The sequence below is a fragment of the Pleurodeles waltl genome, chromosome 4_1 (assembly GCF_031143425.1).
Source record: "Pleurodeles waltl isolate 20211129_DDA chromosome 4_1, aPleWal1.hap1.20221129, whole genome shotgun sequence".
NCBI lineage: Eukaryota > Metazoa > Chordata > Amphibia > Caudata > Salamandridae > Pleurodeles > Pleurodeles waltl.
Window position 1 is genome coordinate 156,606,165 of NC_090442.1, and position 15,254 is coordinate 156,621,418.

Sequence of the window (15,254 nt, forward strand, 5' to 3'; positions counted from 1 at the left end):
GAGTGCTGGCATCGAAGGGGCGAATGGGGCAAAACCAGGGTCCGTGGCACTGGGCGCAGATGGGCTTGCCTTTGGCGTGTCAGCGGCACCATAAAGAAGGGCAGGGAGCAGCACCATTAAGAAGGGAGAGGGAGGCGGGGCGGTCCGGTCAGCTGGGAGGCGTGAGGACGGGTAAAACGCTTTGCGGGGGCGGAGATGGGGCGGGGCGGGGCAGCAGTGACGCAGGGGAAAACGTGGCTCAGAAAGAGAAAAGGGAGATAAAATGGAATAAAAGACAGGAAAATACTTACTTGAAGATGGCCACAGGCCACCATTGCGCAGTGTACTCAATTTTAGTGCACTATATAGAGAGCCAACTTCCTACTGCCAGCCACATGGGAGAGGCGGAAATCAGAGGAGTCTGGTTTCGGGCGGTTTCCAGGTTTCAAATCATCCTTTTGGAGCTCAGGGTGATCAGACTGGCATTGAAAGCATTCCTTCCCTCTCTCAAAGGGAAAGTGGTGTGGATGTTCACAGACAACACCACCGCCATGCGGTACTGCAACAAGCAGGGCTAGGTGGGGTGGTGGACCCTTTGTCAGGAATCTCTGCGCCTCTGGAGCAGGCTGGAACAAGAGGGCGTATCCCTTGTGGTCCAACATCTGGTGGGTTCTCTGACGAACTCAGCTGCCAATGCCTAGTTGGTTACGAATGGCGTCTACATTCGGAGGTGGCAAAAGGTCTCTTTCAAATGCATGGAACGCCTTGGTTAGAACTGTTCACCTCCGTAGAGAACGCACAATGTCATCAGTTTTACGCATTGGAGTATCCAAGACGGCAATCGTTTGACGATGCTTTTCTGCCCAGAGTTCTCATGAAAATCAAGAATGACCAGATCCAAGTATTCCTTGTGGCTCCGAACTGGGCACGAAGAGTCTGGTATCCGGAGCTATTGAATATGGCCATTGATCCTCCAATCAGACTGTCCCTTCAGGAGGATCTTGTGTCACCGCAGCAGTGGAAGGTTCTCCACCCAAACCTGTCCAGTCTCTGCTTTCTTGCATGGAGATTAAGTGGTGGCAATTGACGGCTTTTGACCTTCCGTCCGAAGTCTGTGATGTTATCTTGGCATCTAGGCATCCCTCTGCCAAAATGGTATACGCCTGTTCATCGAACAAATTTGTGGCATGGTGTGCAGACAGATCTGTTGACCCCCCTCTCTGTCCCTGTATCGAAGGTTCTCTTGTTTGTACTTTCTTTGGCCCTACAGGGCTCTGCTTTGGGCATCTTCAAAGGGTATTTTACTGCTATCTCCGCATTTCTGAGATTACCTGACTAACCTTCAAGTCTCCTATAATAAGTAGGTTCCGTAAGGGTCTTTCCGATATGTTTCCTACATCTGCATTCATAATGCCCCAGTGCGATTTGAATTTGGTTCGAACATTCTTCATGTGTGCTCCCTTTGAACCACTTCACAATTGTCCTCTCAGACTTCTAACACTAAAAACAGCCTTCCTTGTGACCATTACATCTGCCCGCAGGGTGATAGAGCTGCAGGCATTGTCATCTAAGTCACCCTACTTTTCCATCTATGCCAACAAAGTGGTGCTTTATGCACAGGCCTCCTTTCTTCCGAAAGTGTTTTCGCCCTTCCATGTAGGTCAGTCCATCACCTTGCCTACGTTTTACGGATCCCCCACTTTCTTCTAAGGAAGAGGAGAAGCTCCACAGCCTGGACTCAAAAAGAGTATTGACGTTCTACCTTGAACCTGCCAAAGAGTTCGGGATGGATGATCAACTCTTTAAGTATGTGGGTGGGAAGAAGGGCTGGGCAGTGCAAAGGGGACCATCTCTAGATGGGTCTTTCTCTGCATTAAAATGTGCTATGCATTGCTTAAAAAGCAACCTCCTGAGGAGTTGCGCACTCACTCTACCAGAGCGACAGCTACAACTACTGCCATCTGTTAGGCAGCAACATAGCCATTTTTGCAAACGTTAACTAAATACTATTGCCTGGACAGTCTTGTCCGAAGGGGCGTTTTTTATTCTTCCCTTTTTCTTCCTATTATAATCTTGGTTTGCAGATCCTCCTCAGGGGATGGTGTTGCTTGGGTATCTATTCTAAGGTAAGGAATCTGCAACTTGAAGCCTCTATCAGATGAAGTAGTTACTTACCGTCAGTAATGCCTTATCTCGTTGTCACATACTAGTAGCAGATTCCATACCGACCCACCCATCCTCCCCGCTCTGTGAACTGACTTTTAGGGACAGGGACATCGCCTTCAGGGCCCTCGTTTTGACCCACCAATGGTCAGTGTTTTTCATGGCTCCGTGCTTCTAGCATGGAAACTTGTAAAAGAAACTGACACCAAAACATGGGGTGGTGCCTATATAGGACCCGTGATGTCATGCCCAGTGCGCACAACAACAGATGCGGAGCTGACCAAGGCCACCTGATGGCATGCAGGGGTACTGCTTGAGAAAAATCCCCAGAACCAGACTGCTGCATGGTGGCAGTTCTAAGGTAAGGAATCTGCAACTAGAATGTGTCTCTGCTGGATATAGTGTAACCGAAGGTAAGTGACTTAGACTGTGCTCAAATTATTGATGACTATTGGTGGACCATGTACCCGATTGTGTGTTTTATGTTGGATGAAAATGACAAAGGTTTTCTTTAAAAAAAAATATCTATCTAATGGGTCTTTGAGTGGAGTGCTAAGAGCTGGTGTCCTTGTAGTACCAGTTTAGTATAAAACTAGACAGAAAATTCTCAGAAGTTATCCTTTGAGGCTGCCCATGAGAATTCAACTCTTTCTAGTCTTCTCCATCCATTCTGCTACTGCCAAATCGGTCTTGGATGCCTGTTAACTAAAAATGTGTTGACTGGGGTGTAGAATATTGCTCCCTTAATTACTTGGTGGTAAAACAACCACCTATTTATCTTCTGTTTGGTAGATTCTGATCAAACACAAATGCGCTGTGGCTGTGATCAAGAATTATGTAACTCCTTTAATGCTAGATAAGTTGTGTATGTTGCTCTTGCCTTACTGAAGTATTATGTGAGTATTTCAAAACTGGAGAAGGTAGTTTTCATCATAATGATAAATAAGAAAAAGTCTGGGCTGCTTTATGTTAGATGTCATATGAAGCTTATAGAAAACAATAATTGATTAAATTCATCTGAACCTTGGACTCGTGGCCTGTGTAGGAAGCTGGCTCTGTATATACTATACCAAAGTAAGGTATAGTGTGCACAGAGTCCAGTGGATCTCCAGAGGCTTTACAGAGGCTAAAGTAGATAATACTAATGATCTCTTTTGTGGTAGTGTGGTAGAGCAGTTAGGCTACCAGAGGGTGGTGCTAAGCATTTGTTGTACCCACAGAGTCAAGAAATGAGGCACACACTCAATGACTAACTCCAGGCCAATGTTTTATGTATCAAAAAAATACTTTGTTACTTTGTGTCTAGAACCAAAAGGATCTTTGTTGCAGGTAAGTACAGTTTCAAGAATGTATCACTGTCAAGTATCAAATGCACTTTATTTAGAATTGACAAGTAAAACAGTTGACAGGTAAGTAATGCTTTTCAGTTTCAAAAGTGGACACAGCGCAATTTCTCATAGAAAGCAATGCATTCCTAGGGGAGGAAAAGTAACAACACAATTTGCAGGTAAGTTCTCGACTTATGATCCTAGTCTTCAGGGATTAAGGTGTCCACAGGGTAAAGTTTAGAAAGACACCAAGGGTGCACCACCAGCAACTTGGGGTCGGGCCCGGTGCAGCGGTCAAAGTTGTTGTTGGGCACTCAATGAAATTCTGTGTAAACAGGGGGTGCTCTGAAAGAAACTGCTTGCAGGTAAGTACCTACAACTTCAGGGCACAGACCTGGGGGTTTCAATCCGCACCGGGGAAGGGCCACAGGTCAGCACCAAAAACAGCGTCGGGTGCCCAGTGCTTTTCAATGAGGGAACCCCGGGGGTCACAAAGGGTGCTGCAGGTGTCATCCATGGAGTCAATTAAAGAAAACTAGCTGCTGGACATGCAAGTAGAGACCCCCCCTGGACTTTGCTCGACCATCATTTGGGTTCCCCACGGCCAGGGGGCTGTGGGTTCAGGGGTACCTTAAGCCATCGGGAAATCACCAGAGCCGGTTGCGGTCAGGAGAGTCTTCTGGATTTGAGCTGCATGCGTCTTTGTGTTGGTCGGGAGGTGTCAACTCAGGGTGGACTCGAGGTGGGAATCGCCTGGAGATCCTTTCTGGACCGGTGGTCCACTTTGACAGGGGCCGTGGGTGTTGGGTGCAGAGTGGGCAGGACTTGGATGTTTCTTTGTGGACAGGGCCACTGTTCTCAGGAGATATTGGTCCTTGGGTAGGCAGGCAGTCCTCTGGGGTTTGTAGAGACCTCTGGTCCTGAAGGATGTCTTCTTGTAGCAGGATTCTTGAAGCTGCAGACAGGCCGGTAGGCCTGGGGCCAAGTCAGTTGTTGTCTAGAGTCTTCTCTGTTGGTGCAGCTCTTCAGTCCTCCGTCACCTTGTTAGGTTGCCAGGAATCTGAAGATCAAGGTTACAGGGGTCAAACGGCAGTAGCCATTGGCTGTCCCTTAGGGTGGCTACACCCTTCCTGTGCCCACTCTCTTTGTGGAGGAGGGCACATTCCTAACCATATTGGCTAATATCCTCCAAAGCAAGATGGAGGAGTCTGCCAGGAGGGGTTCACCTCAGCTCTGAGCACCCTAGGGATGGTCCTAGCTGGGGTGGGCACACCTCCTGGTGGTTACTAAATTTCCCACCAGACCTGCTGGCAAAAGTGGTGCTTGGTCTGGGGGGAGTGGAACACAAGGCAGGAGCCTTTGAGGCTCACCTCCAAGTGTTGTAGTTCCTGTAGGCGAGAGGTGTGAAGCACCTCCACCTGGAGCAGGTGTTGTTCCTGCCCTCAGAGAGCACAAAGGCTCTCACCCTATGGGGTCAGAAACTTGTGTGTTAGGGACAGGCTGGCCCAGACCGGTCAGCCTTACACTAGAGGGTTGGGTGAAATACAGAGGGCATCTGTAAGATGTCCTCTGTGTGCATTTTTCAATAAATCCAACACAGGCAAAAGTGTGGGTTTATTCGGCTGAGAAGTTTGATACCAAACTTCCCAGTCTTCAGTGAAGCCATCATGGAGCTGTGGAGTTCGTAATGACAAACTCTCAGCCTGTGTGCTCAGTATGGCCACAATGCACTTACAATGTCTAAGAAAGGACTTAGACTGTGTAGGGGCATATTGCTTATGCAGCTATGCCCTCACCTGTGGTAGAGTGCACCCTTCCTTAGGGCTGTAAGGCCTGCTTGAGGGTTGACTTACCTATGCCAGAGGCAGTGGTTTGTAGGCATGACACCCTGAGAGGGATGCCATGTCGACTTTACCTTTTACTCCCCACCAACACACGCAATGGCAGTGTGCTTGTGCTTGGTGAGGGGTCCCTTAAGGTGGCACAATACATGCTGCAGCCCTTAGGGACCCTTCCTGGTCACCAGGCCCTTGGTACCACTGGTACCTTTGAAAAGGGACTTAGCTGTGTGCCAGGGGTGAGCTAGCCTCTTTCTAGCATGGTTACCCAAAATTTGTGGCCTGCTTGCCAGTGTCTTTGACTGTTTTCACTGGGATCCTGCTAACCAGGACCCCAGTGACTATGCTCTCTTCCTTCTAAATTGGTAACTGTAGCTTTTTTCTTCCCAAAATTGGCATACTGCCCCCCCCATGTACGTCCCTATTATATGGTACCAAGGTACCCAGGGCATTGGGGTTTTAGGGGATCCCTATGGAATTCAGCAGTTATTCTGCCACCCATAGGGAGACCATGCGAAGGGTTCTGCATGCCTGCTATTGCAGCCTGCGTGAAACGGGTGTATGCACCCATTTTCACTCCAGGTCACTGTAAGTCACCCCTATGGTAGGTCCTCTCAGCCCAGAGGGCAGGGTGCAGGTACCTGTGTGTGAGGGCACCCCTGCACTAGCAAAGGTGCCCCTACAAATCCAGATTTTTTTTTTCTAGGACTTTGTGAGTGTGGGTATGCCACTTTACACGTTTACTGGACATAGGTCACTACCTATGTCCAACTACATTATGGTAACTTTGAACCTCAGCATGTTTGGTATCAAACATGTCGGAATCACACCCCAATACTGTTGCCAGTATTGGAAGTATGATTTCATGCATTCTGGGGGCTCCGTAGAGGGCCCCCAGTATTGCCACCACCAGTCTTACAGGGTTTCTTCTGTGCAGCCCAGCTGCTGCCACCCCTCAGACAGGTTTCTGCCCTCCTACTGCTTGATCTGATCAAGCCCAGGAAGGCAGAACAAAGGATTTCCTTTGGGAGAGGGAGGTAACACCCTCTCCCTTTGGAAATAGATGTGACTGGTTTGGGAGGGGGAGCCTCCCCAAGCCACTGGTTTGCTTTGAAGGGCACATTTGGTGCTCTCTGTGCATAAACCAGTCCACACCAGTTCAGGGACCCCCAGCCCCTGCTCTGGTATGAAACTGGACAATGGAAAGGGGAGTGACCATTACCCTGTCCATCACCACCCCAGGGGTGGTGCCCAGAGCTCTTCCAGAGAGTCCCTGGGTTCTACCATCTTGTTCCCAAGGTTGGCAGGGAACTCTGGCAGCATCTGAGTGGCCAGGCCAGACAGGTGACATCAGAACCCCCTCCTGATAGGTGCTTACCTGATTAGGTGACCAGTCCCCCTCTCAGGGCTATTTAGGGTCTCTCTCTTGGGTGGGGTCCTCAGATTCGGCTCTGCAAGACCAGCAGGATTCCTCTGCAACCTCCACTTTGACTTCTGGCCACTGAAACCGCGACTGGACCCTCCAGGAACTGACAATGCGGCAAACAACAAAGAAGACTCTTCTGCAACTTTGTTTCCTTAGCCCCTGCCAGCCTTGCAACATTTCCCCGGCAGTGCAGTCTCCAAAGACAGCAACTCTTCAACCTGCACAAGAAGAAGAAGGAATCTCCCTTGGAGTGAAGGAGTTACTCCTCTGCAACTGCAGGCACCTACAGCAAGCAGTGACCGACTATGTGGATTTCCCCTCATCTTGAGCTGCTTGGATCCTGCATCATGGGTGGTGGTCTGGAGTAGTCCTCTTGGTCCTCTCTGCCAGCTGTCCAACTTTAATGGAGGTAAGCCTTTTCCTTCCCACGCAGAACAGTACCCCCGTGCACCACATCTCTTGCAGCTGTAGCTCCAGCCCCTGGCACTCCTTCCTGCAAAGCACAGCCTCTTGCGTGGTTTTCCTGCGGTGTGGGATTCTCTTTTGTAGTGCTGCGTGGGCCTCGTCTGTGACTCTTGTGCCCCGTCCTGTGGAACTCTTGCGAGTGCTGCCTCTGCTCCTGTGGACTCCCTGCGATGCTGAGGGTCCCCTGTGACTCCCCCTCCTGGGTTGGGTCCTCCTGGGCCTTGCTGGTCCCAGGCAGCACTACTTTGCCACCAACCGCGAGCTTCCCTTTGCCAAGGTTTGTTGGTGGAATTCCTGCACCGACACCTGTATGCAACCTTCACTCCACCATGGGACATCATCTGCATCCGTCAGGATCTCTTCTCCGGCTCCAGGACTACAGTGCTGACCTGTTCTTCATCACCGTCGACAAACTCCTGCAAGTACAGCTGGGTGGGTAGTAGCTCCTACTCCTCCTGGAATCCACTTGGACTTGGTCCCCTCCCTCCACATGTCTTCTTTCATCAGGAACCCACTGCTGGTTTTCTTGCAGTCTTGTCTGGGTATCTTATTTGTATTATTTTCCTCCTTTTGGGTGGTTTGGGGAAATTCCAGTGATTTACTCCTGCGTTCCTGGTCTCTGGGGGGTAGAGGGGTACTGTGTTACTTACTGTTATGATTTTTCAGTACTTCCAGTCCCCTCTACACATTCCAGTCACCTAGGTGGGGGTCCCGTGTTTGCATTCCATTTTCTTAGTATATGGTTTGTGCTTAGTCACTATTGGTTATGTCTTTTTGCACTGTTTACTAACCTTTTCTATGCCTCTTTGATTGCTAGTGTATATATTTACTGTATTACCTCCTATTGGAGGGTTGCCCTTCTAGTAATTTGTGGTATTGTGTTCCAAAAATAAAGTACCTTTATTTTTGTACAACTGTTTGCTTTCATGTGTGTAAGTTCTGTGTGACTACAGTCGTATTGCATGAGCCTTGCATGTCTCCTAGATAATCCCTGGCTGCTCATCCACAGCTACCTCTAGAGAGCCTGGCTTTTAGACACTGCCTACACTTCACTGAGAGGGTATACCTGGACCTGGTATAAGGTGTAAGTACTTTGGGTACCCACCACCCACCAGGCTACCTTCTTACATGTGCAAATTGTGGAAGCAATGGTACAATTTAAGAAAAGAACACATATGCGCTGGGGTCTGGTTAGCAGGATCCCAGCATACACACAGTCACAATAGCATCAAATACCAGGCAAAAAGTGTGTGTGTGTGTGTGTGTTGAGGGAGAGGTGGGGGTTGGGGGGAAAGTGGGGGGGGGATAACCATGTCAAAAGGGACACTTTCTTATAACCAGGTCATGTTTCCCGAATGGGAGGAGGAAGACCCTCTCCCAGACCTATTACAGAAGGTCTAATATTCTTTCATAGTTTCCAAGGTCCTAGTCTCTGTGCTGTGCACAGACTGTAGATTTTAGCTGTAGATACTATTGATTTGTGTCACTTAATTTCTGATGCAATACTGTGACCTCTGTTATTGTGCCCTTCCTGAAAGAAAACTGAGTATTTTTTTTCCATATTTTTGCTGATTAAACGAGCTCATGTAACGTTCTAATTGGTCAATACCTACAGTAGATGAGATGCTATAAACATTGGAAGCTGCTGCATTGAACTTCTCCAGAAATCTGAGGATGTGTTGCAGGTTTTCTGTGCCAATATGCCACAGCAGATATTACTTTACCTTGAGGGTGAGGAATGCAATACTCATCTTCTCTACTACTACTCATTTTTGTGACCATCTCCGCAAACACCAAGGATTATTAAAGGGAGTACCTGTTGAAGACCTAACTGTTCAAATGAGATGCAACAGGAGTGACTTTTCAGCACCACAGAGTGAGGATCTCCTGCTGACCACAACATTACTGTTGCCTTCACCCTAATACAGTATGCACTGATTTCCCTTTCAGGGACTGAGGCAGAGATTAAAGCAAATGCCTGAGGCAGTTTAGTATGTGTGCGCAGGATAACTGGTGGGACTAGCGGGGTGACACTTCCTGTCTAATGTGCATGTTAACATACACATAGTGCTCAGACTCACTGTTGCCACACAGACCCTTGCACACGCTGTCACATAACCACCAGGGCACCTGATGAGCTAGCATATCACTGGACCTGCTTCGGGGATGATCTTTTGAAGGCTCTATTCAGTAGACACAAGTTTTTCCTGGCAAACACCCAAAGGGAAGAAAAGTGAGTTGGAGTCTGTCCCTAAGCAGGAGACTTTCTATACTTTTTGGGGAAAAATGTAGACAGTTGAACAGACTGAGGAGGCGGTAACAGAGGCATTACATTTGCTGATAACTTACAAAGGTAATCGATTTGTAAAGGTTAGAATTAAATCATAACTCCATTCTGTGGTAACATAGTTTATCAGTAATTGATTTAGAGCTAGGGTGTTTAAAAAAGCATCTTACAAAAGCCTGGCCTGACGTGCAGGACACTGCCACCCTCAATGAGAAGGAGATAGATTTTATTGATATTGCTCACAGTTTGCAGGGTCTTCCACAGCCTGACTAATTTGTTGTTTGGGGGCAGACTGAGATGTTCACAGTATTCCAGACTTATCAGTAGCACTTGATGTGATGGAGAGGGTTAATCCTGGTCTCCAACTGAGTGACCATCACTCACGGACTGACAGCTGTCTGCAATGGCAAAAATTATTTTAAAAGCACTTTAGTTTCTTTGCGGCAGGACAAACACATACAGATGAGGTTTTTGGGACAGGGTATGTAATGACCATTGTTAATATTTGGCACTCCTCTTCAAAGTTGAATTTCTTTTTCAGGAGTTTTTCCACTGCAGCAGTCAAGGATCTTCACAGATAGTGCATTTGCTAGCACCGTTTTCTGAAGTAAAATTACACGTGCTTGTTGTATTTCAGCAGTTAGATGTGTTGTGGAAATGTTTTAAAGGTTGTGTCCCATGTACAGACTCCTAAAGATTTTTTTTTTTTCATTTCCTCAATTAAGGTATCTTTATCATGGGAGTAGCAATCCAGATTTGGCTTTTGAGAGCTCCAAGATTCTCTGCTGTATTTCGTGCAATCTTAACATCCAAATCAAGCTGGTGGGAGATTTTACAAGGGATCAGGTATCATGGTTCATTTTTATCAATACATTGACTTCAACAGGTGTTCATGATGGTAAATATTGTGGTAGACAGAATACCACCAGTATTTCCCATTGCCACATTGTACTTAAGTTATTTTTATAAACAATAAAAGCCAATTTGAAACTACAGCCCATTGACATATGTGCTTGGGTTCACAGCCAATCAATAGATCCGATTTGACAATTTATGTCGAGTGAGGGAGATATTGGTTGACTTTTTCTTTGCAAAATTTGTAAAGGTTTCACAGATACTGCTGCACTGATTTTCTCTGAAAAAATCCAGCTCAGTTTTGTTTTTTATTCGTCCTGTTTTATTTCTGAATTTAATGGAATGCCTCTTTGTGCATTGGTTTGATGTATACTTGTTTGTGTTTTGTATTGAAGTTCAAATTGCTTAGGCGGGTCCCCAGTTTCCAGTAGTGATTCAGTAAGATACACAGAAGTCAAAACCCTTTGTACTGTTAAATTACAGGATTCTGTAGTTTCTGGCAACTTCTTTTTTGACTTGACTCCGCTCTGTGTCATTATGATTTTTCTTAATATTCCATCCATTGCTCAAACTGCTGTGAGTGGCTGCTCTTGCTTCAGTCTTGTCTCAATCTGGAAAGGATGCTAAGCTACCTTGCTGCAGGACCTGTTTAGAGAAGGAAGAACTTACCTGTCTATATTAGGAGCTGGAGTGAACCTGGTCCACCAATGGCAGACAGGGCTTAACTGATGGAGTAACCTGCATGGAAAACCTCTTCATGGACTGACACTGCCTAGAAATCGCAAAGGTGTCCCGGCCAGCTGCTCAGGGTAGTTCAGCAACAACTAGGTCAAGCAGCCACACAATCACCTCCATGATCAAAAAGGATTTCCCTGTCTCATCTGTGACCCTCGCAATAACCGATTTGTGCCTGTTGTGGATTCCTTCTCATACTTCTGGTTTTACTTAGGATACTGTATTGACTTGCACCATACTGGATCTGGAACTTTTCATAATGAGAACTCCCATGTGCCAGAAGATGATACCACTAGACTTTACAGCAGCAACCTCGATCCAGCTATGTTAATGACTGAGTGGGGCACCATCCCAATGCTATCATGCCAGCTCTTTCTTCTCTGTGACCTTCGATGCAGATACGGTGCTCCATACCCAACTGTGTCTCCATGCCAATTTTCACTGACGTCCAAATAAAAATTTCAACAAAAAAGACAGTATGCTATGGAAATATCTTCCTCCTAAAAACAAAGGCTTTAAGGCGTGCTGACGCTGCAGGAAACACATGTTGGTCACAGGTCTACGTGAATAAGGCTTTTGGTGTCGAAAAGTAATCCACCTCGCCCACCTCCCTCTCCACCAGCGCCTTGAGACCCTCACGGGTGACTAGTACGCTCTATAAATTTTTGGATTGATTGATAGGGTCTGCAAAATATGCAGCCATACAACACATGATCTCGGATGCACCCAAAGGATGTCAAGCAACATGTTTCCCAGTTCAAAAAGCGAGGTAGTTTGTACTTCAAATACCAAACCTGCTTTCAAGTTGTGGTCCTGTTCCCATTTGATCTCTGGGTGGTCTTAAGATGAAATCGAGGTACAAGTCTTGCCAGAACACAAAAAGTCCAAGTTCTAATAATCCTTGTCTCGCCACTCCCTCTCTAGGGAGAATTAGTGCAGTTAGCACTGTATGAAGCAGGGTGCTGCCATGGTTGCAGCCTGTTCCGAGGTGGGTGCCTGCACAGTTGGGTTCCCGTGGCAGGGGTCAACTCTCACAACAAAATGAGGCTTATATGGAGAACATGTTGCAACTTTTCATGGCGATGCCGACTCCATCTGGTGCCCCTTTGTGTCTCATGGAGCTCTAGTGGCCTTCAATTTGATTCCTACTGGCCTTTGCGGACTGACTCCATTGGATCTCTTCCCGGCTTCCTGCTGGTGCCAGACCATATCTCCACTCCTGTGTGAGGACTCAGATTGCCTGGTGCCAGCCCTGACTCTAGCAGCTCATGCAATGGATCAGGCTCAGATTCCCAGTCTGCAGCCACCATCTGCCTGCACTAGGCCTGTGTCTTTCTATGAACTGCTCAACCTTCTGCCTCATCCTCATCACCATTACTGTTGTAGGCTGGAAGCCTTGATCGAATTGGATTCGGACGCTGTTCAGTTGCTCCACAATGTTCTGAATAACTAAGATTATGATAAGGAGGCAGACAGCTTGTGCCCCCATTATTACACTGATTTTTGTAATATTTTTTTTTTTTTTTTTTTTACATTTCAACAAGCAGTACAGTATACAAAGCATTTAACAGCTGGTATTATTCACCATGTCTGGAATCTTGCCGGGGCACCAATAATACAGCCGTAACATGCCGAATATTTTAATAAAGTTGCAATCAACAGCTACTAATAGCATAACAGGTAGCGTACCAACTTGAATAACTGAATCCTTCGCCTACTCCCTCCCCCTCTGCTTCCATCCAGCATCTAGTCCGCACACACAGGAGAATTTCCAAGTGAATCCATAAGTCACTGGTACATTAACTGAATGTGGGGTGGTCATTATTGCAGCCATATCCAAAAATCCTTTGCCGCTCTGACTCCGCCACACTCCGCATCTCGCTCCGCACCTTGCAGGATGCAGAGAAATCCTCCAGGTACATTACGTTCCGGGAGTTCTGCCAAAGCCTGCATCTCATCCCCCTGTGTTCTTCAAGCATGCGTCGCCTCTACCCCAGCCCATTCCAGAAGGCCTTTTGTCCAGTCCTGTAGCAGGATAGGCCTAATACTCAGTAATCTGATCCTTGAGGGTGATGTTAGTATTCAGAGTGAATCAAAGTGACTTATTTTCTTTTAGAAAGTAAATTGATGCCGATATTAACTTCTTTGTAGCACAATTCATTTACTTTTAAGATTGGAAATGATTTCCTAAAAGTATAGGTAAATCTGCAGAACTTTGTCTTTTCCTTGACCTTTTACTATGATTCTTGGGTTTGGCAATAGAAAGTCCTAATTGCTTTTTCCTTCTCCTACAGAACTCCCCAACATTTTAACACCTTTGGCTCGTCAGGCCTCTGATTCCAATCACCTTCATATACCTACTTCCAAATGAGTGACTTGATACAGTAGCTTCCAAAAATAAGAATTTGTGGGTTTTCCTACAAAAATTATATGGAGGTATCTACATGTAAAGGATGTGGAATGTACTCTCAAGCAGACTGCTGCAAACTCAAAGTGCTTACAAGTTTCTGCAGTCCTCTTAGACACGTACTTTGTAGCCTCCCCACCAATGGGCAGTTTTGAGAGGAGGCAGAAATGTGGTTTGCACCACTTTGCAAAACTCTTAAATCAATAAATATCTTATGAACACTATAGCTATTGGGATATTAAATTTATATATGGACATACTAGGTTTGAGGAATCACTGTATGTTGTGATGTGTATGTGGCAGCTTAGTTTTTTATACCAACTTTGGCAACTTAGTTCTTAATAGTTTGCACATCACTGGATCTATAACATGTTAGCATATGTGGCTGTAGGTGCTTATGCTCTTCATCATGCTGCTTTTTAATGATGGGCCTGTGCCTTTGCAACTCGTTTTTCTTTGAAGAAGTTAAAATCACAAGACCTGTTGTGGCTCCACCCACTTTCCACCCTGAAACAGCACACTGGATCTACCCGTAAATTGTTTTCTTCTGTCATCGAGCTTAGATGCTTGGGGACTCTGCTCCAGTGTCCACATGTGTAACTGTGTTATGGCTCTGCTTTTTTGGTGGCACTTCAGGTCAAGCAGCGGATGTCAGGATTTCCGGTCTTGTCCTACCTCAACGACTTGCTTTTAAAGGCGGGCGTGCCCCAGACAGTCGTCTTCTACCTCCAGGCTACAGTGAGCCTCCTGACTTCATTGGGATTCACAATAAATGTGCCAAAGTCACACCTGACTCCTGCTCAGTCGCTCCCTTTCATTGGAGCCATTCTGGACACAGCGCAGATTTACACCTATCCACCGTAGCGGAAGGTCCATGAAATTTGGGCCATGATCCCAATGTTTCATCCTCTGTCCTGGATGTCACTGAGATATGCCCAGCGAAATAAGCAGGCTCTGCAGTGGGATCTTAAGTCCCACCGGGCTCAGCATCACTGGGATCTCTCTGATTTAGTCCTGATGTCAGAGGAAACTGCAAGAGATGTGCAGTGGTGAATAGTGGATTGCAATTTAGTCAGTAGAACATCCCTCTCCCTTTCCCACCCAGAGCTGGTGGTGGGGACGATGCACCCTTTCTCAGTTGCGGAAGCCATATGGGGAAGGTTGAGATCTGTGGACTCTGGTCATTGGCAGAGGTTCAACTCCATGTCAACCTCTTGGAGTTTAGAGCATGCACTTGAAAGTGAAAGCCTTCCTGCCAGTTCATTATGGGGAGGCAAGTTCAAGGGTTCATAGACCACATCACTGCCATGTGGTGGTATCGCATGGCAGTGGTGTGGTCTGTGAACTCTGTGCCAGGAGCCGATCACCTCTGGATGTGGCTGGTACACCAAGGGATCTTCCTGGTGGTGCAACACATAGCAGGATCTTTGAACGCCAGGGCGAACAAATTCAGCGGTCGATGCCATGCATATCACAAATGGTGAGGTGGCACAACGCGTCTTCCTCGAATGGGGAGAACCTTGGCTGGACCTGTTTGCAACCACTGAGGACACACAATGTCAGTACTTCTGCTCATTGGAATGTCCAAAATGGCTTTTGCTCAGAGACACATTCCAAATGGAGTGGAACCTGGGACTCCTCCGCACCTTTCTGCTGATAACTCATGCCCCTGTATTCGGAAGATCAGAACCGACCAGGCCAAAGCCATCCTAGTGGCTCCAGAGTGGCCATGGAGTATGTGGTATCGCGTACTCCTGAGCATCGTTCCTCT

At 46.9% G+C, this 15,254-nt stretch overlaps 1 protein-coding gene across 1 annotated transcript in view; it reads left to right on the forward strand.

Moving 5' to 3' along the window:
* NUP205 (nucleoporin 205) overlaps positions 1 to 15,254 on the forward strand; it is a 525,888-nt gene that overhangs the window by 298,721 nt on the left and 211,913 nt on the right. The window contains exon 19 of the mRNA XM_069227955.1: positions 10,212 to 10,332. Within this exon, the coding sequence (XP_069084056.1) occupies positions 10,212 to 10,332 (121 nt within the window). The remainder of the gene's footprint in view (positions 1 to 10,211; positions 10,333 to 15,254) is intronic.